General features: G+C 41.6%; 3 protein-coding genes across 3 annotated transcripts; 2 read left to right on the top strand and 1 right to left on the bottom strand.

Annotated features, from left to right (window-relative positions):
- Nucleotides 1-2,972: 2,972 nt before the first annotated feature.
- BCR41DRAFT_348775 (ribosomal protein L13e) lies at nucleotides 2,973-4,468 on the top strand (the record flags this gene model as incomplete). Its single annotated transcript, XM_022023364.1, has 3 exons — nucleotides 2,973-3,005; nucleotides 3,306-3,515; nucleotides 3,941-4,468. The coding sequence occupies 3 exons, from the start codon at nucleotides 2,976-2,978 to the stop codon at nucleotides 4,331-4,333; spliced, it is 633 nt and encodes a 210-aa protein (XP_021883932.1). The 3' UTR covers nucleotides 4,334-4,468.
- A 300-nt stretch (nucleotides 4,469-4,768) lies between these two features.
- On the bottom strand, nucleotides 4,769-5,483 carry BCR41DRAFT_237259 (hypothetical protein). The gene has a single exon (XM_022020109.1). It carries the CDS (start codon nucleotides 5,434-5,436, stop codon nucleotides 4,957-4,959), a length of 480 nt encoding a protein of 159 aa, XP_021883931.1. The 5' UTR covers nucleotides 5,437-5,483; the 3' UTR covers nucleotides 4,769-4,956.
- A 141-nt stretch (nucleotides 5,484-5,624) lies between these two features.
- On the top strand, nucleotides 5,625-10,023 carry BCR41DRAFT_348773 (hypothetical protein). Its single transcript, XM_022023363.1, has 4 exons — nucleotides 5,625-6,566; nucleotides 7,347-7,490; nucleotides 7,619-9,533; nucleotides 9,623-10,023. The coding sequence occupies exons 1-4, from the start codon at nucleotides 5,796-5,798 to the stop codon at nucleotides 9,751-9,753; spliced, it is 2,961 nt and encodes a 986-aa protein (XP_021883930.1). The 5' UTR covers nucleotides 5,625-5,795; the 3' UTR covers nucleotides 9,754-10,023.
- Nucleotides 10,024-10,249: the final 226 nt, after the last annotated feature.

Below are 10,249 nucleotides of genomic sequence, written 5' to 3'. Positions count from 1 at the left end.
GTTAACAATATGTAAACAGAGAATATATGGTAGTATGTAGTGGTCTCAGTTAAACGTTTTGATAGCTTCATCGCCGGATAATTGACTCTCCAGCACAAATATGCACATTATATATTTAATGTCGCCTGGAACATACCACGAGGAGGTGACTTGGTTTTGTTCTTTTCTAGAATCGCGCCTCATTATATATTTAGTACGGTCAATCTTCCCACTGAAGAGAGCAGAAAACCTGCAAGGCAAAGCTGAACTGAATCTATAAGGCTATGGTGTCACGCTCCGAGGAAGCTTAAAGAAAGAAACCGAGAAAGAAGCGCGATCTTTCCTATTAGGCCTAAAAGGCAGCACCGCTTCTCTACTAACGGGGATGAGGAAGTTTCAATAGCCTTACTGCTATGGTTTCCATGAGGAAGGGCGGCGGTAGAGAGAAAGAGGACCTCAGCTTTCAATCATCCTAGAGGTTGGGAAGAATCTCGACTTTTACCACACTGTTTCCCCTTCCACGTGCTAACAACTCAGGAATACCCCAGACAAACAATTGGTGAGGAAGGGAGAGGCCGAGACTAAGAGGGAACAACGAAGAAAGGTGGAAAAGGACAGGAGAAAAGCCTCGTTTACTGGCAATTACTTCCAAAGAAAGAAGGATCCTTAAACAGCTGGTCTACCTCATAGCGTGATTTATTCATTTGCGACTAGATATACACAGAATCACAGAATGTAAACACTTTTATTTAAACCCAACAACATAAGGGTTTATATGCTAGTGACGTTTGGACATTAGATTATGAGGATTATGGAGAAACGTTGGTAGGAAGGTATCAATGATGTTCATGATATCCATTGGGTTAATACCAAAGATGGATGAGAGCATCTATAGAGGTATTCTGGCTGCCAAGCTGGGGCCTCTTTGTAATGGCCAAGGCAACAAATATCAGACTCGTGAGTCGGTTATGTCACCAGTAACACTACAGCCCTTTGGAGAAAGGCAGATATCTCATAATCATGTTGAAGCTGTGGGAAATTACATCAAGCAGAAGAGTTGAATACGAATCTTGTAAGAAAGGGATTGTAGTCGACCAAAAGCTGCTGTGAGCGACCATTCAGACTTGTCAATAGGCCAAGGGAGGACAGTTTCGTTTCCTAATGGAAGTATATCTAGTAGTGGAATTGCGCCTTTTAGTGGGAAATACTACGAGCAACTATGTTATAAGGGGGCATAGTAGAGAAGTCGAAGCCTTTGTGCGGACGTACATCCTTATTACTCTTTTCTACTTTTTCTCTCAAATGACGTTTGCCATCATTTAGAGTTCTCGCTTCAGAGTCAACAAAAATGCACAGACACCCATGCTCTTTTTAAATTTTGCTTACTTGTAAATCTACACTTTAGTCGCGAATATCGAGACTACTCATGGCTATAGCCATGAATGAAAAGATAAGTAACTAAAAGTTAGACATTATTGGATAATGTAGGGACATCACAGTAGTAGCAGTTCCTATAACGATTCTCTATGTTTGTTATTATTTATTCCCTTTAAATTAGAAGGGATAACGGAAGAGAGGGGTCAGAAAAGGGATGATAGGGTAGATGTGAAGGGACAGTTGGATATGAATGGGCAGTGAGAGATACGCAGAAAAGAGCCCATGGAAGGTTAGGACTTCAGGTCTTCACTTTTGGGAACTGCCCCCCCCTCCCCCCTCTTTTTTTTTTTTTTTTTTTTTTTTGTTTACTATCGTGTAGCTGGTGCCGGAGAGGGGAATGTCTCTATCGTTACCCTGCCAGCAAGGAAAAGACCAGATTCGTTCCTTGATGATTGCATACCATCTATCGTTCCTTCCTGCCTTCCTGAGCTTCGGATTTCCTTCAACGCCTTGCTGCCAACAATCTCATTGCGGCGAGAGCGGCGCTCCTGAATAAGCAACACCCGCTTTAGCAACCTTTTTCAACATCGTTGTCATCATTGTTATGTTGGGACAGAAGAAGCACTCCTTCAATAGGCCTATCAATAATTTATTACGCCAAAACGAACGACTGAAGACTTCGATATTGTCTTTCTATTGATAATAAGCCTTACCACAGTATCGTCGTCTTCTTGACTTTAAGGGATTGACCAGCCAAATATATTTCTACTTCACCTTAGGAATAATCACTGTTACGAATGCAAGCTTTTTGATAGTTTGTTGACCGGAGAATGGCGTCCCGCTAGCCAATTTCATCCCAAATAATCTTGATCTGTCCCGTGACTTAATTCCAAAGTCAGGGATAAAGTCAGTGGGACTGCAAAATATGGAAAACCCCTTTCAGCTTTATCATATTCGGTAGCGTTAAATATTTACTGGAGCGAAGCAGAGCAATCCGGATTCATCGCATTCATCGCATCCATCGATCTATCAGCAGTAGCACATACCATTTATACTTTGTCAAATGGGTATTTGTCAAAACCAAGGATAATAAATGATACAAACTTTATAAATTGTCATCGACGGAGTCATGGAATGCATGGACAATTAGCATAAGGGAAGGCAGAGGCAGAAGCCATTAGTAAATTTCTAAAGCTCATTGGAGACATCTACAAGGAAGCTAGCTAGAACACAAATCAAAGACTAGAGACACCCTATGCTAGTCATACCATAATCAATCAACTATGGCTGGGTACTTTGGCTCAAAGTCAGACCCTGGCTAGTACAAACCCGCTGATGGCGAAATCGGAGCATGAATCGTAGGCACGGCACTTTTGGATCTTAACTCGGAGTGGAAGATGAAACGGACATCAACTCTTTTTTATTTTATTTTCTGTCAGCTGAAATTCGGTCAACACCTTGAACGACAAGACTCGTAATCGACAAGAACTTCAAATCGGATTAGCAAAAGATTCAGAAAACACGTACTGATTAGTGATTTTTATCTTTCTTGTTCCTTCAACCTTCTACGCTGGATTCTTTACTTTCGGTTTTATTTTTGGCTGATACAATTACAGACCATGAAGCACAACAACCAATTGCCCGGAAACGTATGTATCTTCTAAATCGTCTTTTGATATTATCAGTTGTACCAGTTGTCTGCGGTTGATGCTATCAGTATACCTATATGTTATTGTATACTGCAGAAATCATTAAAATTAAGGCGTTTTGTAGAATCGGGGGTGGATATTATCCTACTCGTACTGAGAAGGAAGTCGTTCTCATTATCCTTTTAGCTTGGTCGCGCTTTTCCCCCCTCTTTTGTCTTTGCTTTGATTTTATCTTAAAACTGACTTATATTGTTATCATCTCCTTTACCATTCTTATTACATTGAACTGTGCTTAAATAGCATTTCCGCAAAGACTGGCAGAGCCGCGTCAAGGTCTGGTTGGACCAGGCTGGTCGTAAGAAGACAAGACGCATTGCGCGCATCCAGAAGGCTGCCCGCATTGCCCCTCGTCCCGTTGATGGTTTGATCCGTCCTGCCGTCCGCTGCCCTACGGTCAAGTATAACACCAAGCTCCGTGCTGGTCGCGGTTTTACTCTTGACGAACTCAAGGCATGTATTGAATAGATAAATGATATTTATTATCATTCTCACTCTGTTTTAGACAGCAATTTATACATGACACACTGGCCTGTCCTTCTATTGTAGCAGTGCCATCAGAGGCCAAACCGTTTGGAAACTGTTGATAACGAATACAATATTTCTTGAAATAATCATTATCGACACCAATGGGATATTTTAGTTGGAAATTATTTTATCAGATCGACATAACCACACGCTATCGCCTAAGTCATAATAGAAAAGACAATACTATTCTTAGGGGCAACGTTTTATCATTAAATTCTCGATGACTGGGGAGCCTAGCGAGCGAATTGTACTGGACACGAGAGCTTTGTCTATACGACGGGGGAAAGGAGTTATTTGAAGCAAAACAACTAACAATTTTTTATTTTTTTCTGTTGATGCGGTTCTTTTAGGCTGCTGGTATCCGCCGCAAAGAGGCTCTCTCTATTGGTATCTCCGTTGACCACCGCCGCCGCAATAAGTCCGAGGAGTCCCTTCAGTTGAATGCTCAGCGCCTTAAGGCTTACAAGGCTAAGTTGATCGTCTTCCCTCGCAAGGCTGGCGGCAAGGCTAAGGCCGGTGACTCTGCAGCTTCTGAACTCTCTGCAGCTTCTCAATTGACTGGTCCCCTCTTCCCTGTCAACCAGGTTTGGCCCAAGGAGAAGGCTCGTAAGATTACTGAGCAAGAGAAGAGCCACTCTGCCTATGAGCAGCACCGCAAGGCCCGCTCCATTGCTCGTCTTCATGGTATTCGTGAGGCTCGTCGCAAGGCTAAGGAGGAGGAGGAGGCTAACAAGAAGAAGTAAAAATAAAGTCTGTCGATATCCCTCTGTTCCTTATTCTTAAATCGCGACAAAAAACTATTCTACTGCCTCTAGTCCAACATTGACGCGCTGTTCTCTCAATAAATAAAAAGAAAGCAATCTTCTGGTCAAACTAGGACGTTTTTTTTTTTCTCTTTTTTGTCGTTGGCTTGCATAAGCAGAGTATAATGTACATGTCTGTACAAAAAATATTAATTATCTTCCCGTAAGGCCATGAGATGGACATTTAGGCTCTCTTGTGTCAGAAGAGAGCGATGACAAGGGCATTCGGGAACATTAAATTTGGAGTTCATGTGGACAAGGATGATTTTTATCATATGGTCTGTTCACTAAAGGGAACGAAGGAACGGTTACATGGATGACAGACAATACATTGAATAAAATATTTTGGTTGGGAGGCTAAGTTAGTGGGTTGACTTTCATTCTCTCAACTCCATCTTCCTTTTTTACATTCACAATTGCGATTGTAAAAAACACGAATAGACACAAACACCTATTTCTCTCTCTTATTCTGGTTCACCCTTCACTGTTCTACTTTGTGAACAATTGCTCATCATTAATTATCATCAGTTCCTAACTTGTCTTCATTTAGCACGAAGACACCTTTAGTTTCTTCTCGTTACTGACTGTAATATCTCCTCTGTTTCTTTAAAACGCTCTTTTATAATTACATACTTTGCCCATCTACATACACACACAGATATACCGAGTCCCAGCTGCCTTTCTATTGGCCTGTGTATATGTGTGTTTTGTAAAATCGATCGCTGCAATTGCTGATGACACTTATTGCTTTTCCGGAAGGTTTTCCTTTTTCCTTTTTTTTTTTTATTATAAAAACCTATTTTTATTTCCCCAGACAATAGTCGACTGTTTACCCTCCCGAGATGGATACCAGGTATAAAGTGTGGTTGTGCAGAGTTTCCGAATTTTTTTATATTATGTTGTTTTTGCCGGCTTTTTAGTGAATTTGTTATTGTTATCATCCATTTTTGAACAATCCTAATTAATTTTGAGGATGGAGCTTGTCTGGGTTGCCATGGTGTCACGTCCGGACAAAGAAAGCCTAAAAAAAGAGTCATGCACATGATATTAAGTTTTTTCTGTACAACTTCCACTTTCTAGTCTTTTTTCACATTTACAACTTTTTCCTTCATTACAGTTGACTTTCCATTTTCTCTCTTACTCCTCCTTCCTCCATTTCCTTCGGTGCCACCGGCGTCATCATTGTCCATTCAAACTGATCTGTTTCATCCGCTGGTCTAACCTTTTTTTTTTTTTTTTATTTTATTTTATTTTTTTATTTTATTTTTATTTTATTTTATTTTTCCATTCATTTTCCGCCAGAACTCACGCACCAATCACGCCCATCACCCCATCCTCACAGTCGGAAGAAGCATCTCTTGAAGATCCGATCCCGTACTCTGGTTTATTTCGCATCCGTCCCATGCCACTTGCCTCCTCTGCAACGCATTCCAACAGCCACATTCATGAGCCGTTGCAAGGATCCTCTCTCAAAGGTGTCACAGTATCGCCACGGCCACCAGTAATGGCTAGCACAACTGACGAGCTTGCGAAATTCTCGAACGAATCCTTGCATTCTTACTCGTTCACGACCGGCACCCATGACAAGTCCTTTGTCGAGGGACGGCGGAGCATATTCTACCGATCCATTGACTTTATGAAGCAAAAGATCAAAGGCTGGCAAGTCCCCATATCTAATGTCTTTCCTGTCTCCGCACCAACGACGCCCACAGACACATTCTCCATCGGAGCCTACCCTTCGCACGAAGTAGGGTCTTCAGCCTCGGAAGCAGACCATGACTTGAGAGGTCAAAAGCCGAAGTTCAAAAGGACAATGACCGATGTTCCTTCAGCAACATCATCAGACTTCCAACAGACAAAGGAGCGGCCGTCACGACCACTCTCTGTCGCTACCGTTTCCATAACAAGCAACTACAGTACCCTGCATTCACCCACACGATTTGTCCCTCAGAATCAGGCTATGATCACTACAGACAATAACTGGAACATTGTTATGGCTAATGATGTTTCTTCGCTTGTTTTCGGCTATCATGGAAGTGAACTTACCACCATGACCATCCATGATCTGGTCGCCAGTCCATACAAAGAGAAGCTGGAGGCAATTCTTTACCACCAATCACAGAACAATATGCATGATAGCAAGGATGAACATGTGCTTCTTTGTGGCAAGGTGGTAAGTCAACTAAAAAAAAGAGAATGTTTTAAGATAAAAAAAAAGATCTGAACGAACACACAGACGCAGACGCAATAGGATCCCAGCGTTTGTCACTTTTCCTATCTTGTTGCTATCGTTATCTCCCATTTTCTTCTCTTCACCCTCAATTACTGTTCTTCCCTGTTGTGCAACGATGGTGCTGCGTACCGTCATACGAAGTTTACTGTTTTTAGATGAAAATGCACAAAAATTGGGTTGTTTCTTTTCCCGATTTTTTTCCAACAACATTAGGTCCTGTATCTTGTTTATATCCATGAGGATTTGCGTGGGGCGTGGTTTCCTGTGCTCTCTTTACAGTAGATCTTGGTCGCTCTTTCTTTTGGTTTTTTTTTTTTTTTTTTTTTTTTTTTTCAATCCTGATGATTCGTTTTTATTGAGTTGAAGACTATCGATGCAATTGGAGGCAGAATTCCAATGTTTGCGGAGAATGGATTGATCAATCTTATTGGTGGTCATTTTCATGCCCTGGATTGGGTTGAGAGCGGAGCAACTGCTCGCTACTTAACTCAATAAAATGGTCAGATGATGCATCTTTCTGCATGCTGCATGCAATATGCACACAGCCAAGGATGATGTTTGGAGCCAGAAAACCAAGATGGACGAAAGAGATCTATTAGCTTAATTTTTATTGTTTCATCATGTCTATCTCACTTGTGTGTTGTGTCCTAACTAATAAATACACTCTTTATTTGTTTTCCGTTGCGTCTGCCTCCTGCATTTATTTAACTGTCTGTGTAGATTCGCATCCAAAAGCGCAGCTCACACTCGGCAGCTGCATCAGTTTGGCTCAAGCGAAGGAAGGATACCTCAGGGGAACCAGTTTATATCTGGGTTTTTGAGGAAATCTCAGAATCAGTTGTTTCTGCAGTCATTTCCAGCTCCGTAAGCTATGCAAGCCCTGCACTTGAGTACCAAGAAAATAGCTTCAGCACCTCCCTAAATTTGACTGACAAGGGCTATATTCTTTCCCTTTCTTTTTTTTTTTTTTTTTTTTTTTTTTTTTCTTTTAGGGCGAAATCCTGAATATTGAAGGTGCTGTTCTTGACCTGTATGGGTATGATTACATGGAGCTGCTTGGTAGATCGATTACTTCCTTGATCCCTGCGCTGGAGAAGCTACAGTCAGTTGATCCAGAAACATCCTTTGCGACACTGGATGTTCACCAAATCAATGTCATCAAGTTTTTTGCTTCAAGAACTAAGCATGGAAGTACCTTCCCTATCATCTGCAAAATTTTGAGTCCATCCGAGCATCTTGACTCTGAAACGAACCCGTTTAATCTAGGTCAGGACTCAATGGAAAGCTATCTTCTTCGCATCATCTCAATGCCGGCAATTGCCGGCGTAATCACAACACATGAGTCAGGGTTGATCCAGAGCGCCAACACCGTTTTTACCAAGTTTCTCTTCGGATACCCTGCTACAGAGCTCAATGAGAAGCGGTCGATCAATGACTTGATACCACAGTTCCAGCCTATCTTGGAAAAGCTTCTTGAGGAAAATGATGGGCATCAGGAAGGCGACTATTTACATCTCTGCGAAGGTGCTGTTGTCACAGCAACCATTGTTCGCAGGACTGCTGCCGAGGTTAGTAAGCCATCAATTTTGTCGCCTGACTTCTTCACTCAACCCAAGGCGAGCGAGACCTCTTCCGGTACCACTAATAAACAGTCACAGGCGTTCAAGAGAAATTTTGGGATGTCTGCATTGCTGAAAAAGAGTAACAATAACTTTATATCCAACTCAGGGATTGTAGCCTTACATCGAGATGGGACGCCTTTGGATGTTGATATTCAGATTCGTATGATCGAATCCCCTCAGGGGCGCATGTTTGCGGTGTGGATAACATACGACCGAGATATCAGCTTCACCCGGGAGCCTAATCGCAAGCCCCCCGCCAATCCAACCCTCACACCTATGAAATCTATTGCCTCTGCAATGGAGGATGTACGCTCAACAGAAGCAGTATTGGAAAATAGCGGAGAGCAGGTCGTTCCCGACACATATGTCGTTATTGATGACACTGTCTCCCTAAATGGCCATACGTCACCTAAAACTCTCAAGCCTGGCCATCTACTCAACGTCAAAACCACATCGTTAACACGGCAATCCTCCGATTCAATATCATCCCCTTCATCATGCGTATCTCCAAGCTCAGCACCATCAACTCCTTCCTCCCGTCTCTCAATTGACATCATGAAGTCGCAATATTCGGCTGTTACACATGCCCGCACGATTGCGGACTATGACATTCTCGACTCTCTGGGTCAAGGCGCATATGGTCAAGTCAAACTTTGCCGTCTCAAGAACGGATCGATCAAGGTGGTGATGAAGTATATTGTGAAGAGCCGCATTCTTGTTGATTGCTGGACAAATGATCGAATATTAGGAATGATTCCAATGGAGGTTTCCATTATGCATACACTCCGTAAGATTCCACATCCTAACATAGTTCATATGTTGGATTTTTTCGAGGATGAAGAGTATTATTACGTGGAGATGGCACTGCATGGGACTGGCATGGACCTGTTTGATTATATTGAGTTGACGCCATATATGACTGAAGATGAGATCCGTGCCATCTTTTTACAGATTTGTGGAGCTGTTCATCATTTGCACTCGAATAAAATTGTGCATCGAGATATCAAGGATGAGAACGTGATTCTGGATCAGAAGGGCATGATTCAACTGATTGATTTTGGATCGTCAGCGTACCTGAAGGAAGGCAAGAAATTTGACACTTTCTGTGGGACTCTAGACTATGCGGCACCAGAAGTACTCACAGGCAAGAAGTATGAGGGCCGTAAGCAGGATATATGGGCACTTGGGATCTTGCTGTACACGCTTATCTACAAAGAAAACCCATTCTATAACATTGATGAGATTCTTAGCCGAGATTTACGAGTTCCTTTCGTGCTTTCCGAAGGTAAGGTGCTTTTTGCCGAAGGATAATTTTCGCTCGTATTGTGATATTTCGTTTCAAAAACTAATAGACAATCTATTTATTCTTAATAGAATCGATTGGTCTCATTCGCTGGATGCTGACTAGAGACATTGACAAGCGACCTTTTATTGAAGATGTCCTTGCTCACCCATGGATGACCACAGCCTCCAAACCTCAGGAACCAACCGCGCAGAATGCATAATTGAGTAGGCTCTGCTTGCCTTGTCATAAAAAAGTATCAATCAGGAACAATTTCATTCCAACAGCACCCAACTTATTAGTTCGTGTCAACACTAGTTTAGAAAAAAGAAAACACTGCTTTCAGTGTACCTCTTCTCTTCATATTTCTCTTTTCTCCCTTTTTGATTTATTGTTTGTTACTATTATTATTATTTTAGAGATGTCTATTTTTTTTATTTTTTTATTTTCTCTCTGTAGTTCTAATCAATCTCAATCATTGCGAGAGTGTACATGTATATATATTTTTAAACAAAGAAAATTTAAACAGCCAAACCATGCTTTGAAAAAAATCCAAATGAATCGCTCTAACAGTGAATCCATTGAAATACACTACATTAGAACAAACAAAATCGGATTTTTTTATTATGATGTTGTACAGGTGATAAAGAAAAGAGTAGCATGGAAAAAGGAAAAATCGGGATGGCATGTCTATGATGCAAAAGAATTGGTAAAAAGAT

This window comes from Lobosporangium transversale (genome assembly GCF_002105155.1).
Source record: "Lobosporangium transversale strain NRRL 3116 chromosome Unknown BCR41scaffold_8, whole genome shotgun sequence".
Taxonomy (NCBI): Eukaryota; Fungi; Mortierellomycota; class Mortierellomycetes; order Mortierellales; family Mortierellaceae; genus Lobosporangium; species Lobosporangium transversale.
The sequence above is the reverse complement of the archived record's forward strand: the minus strand, read 5'-3'. Positions and strand labels throughout refer to the sequence as shown.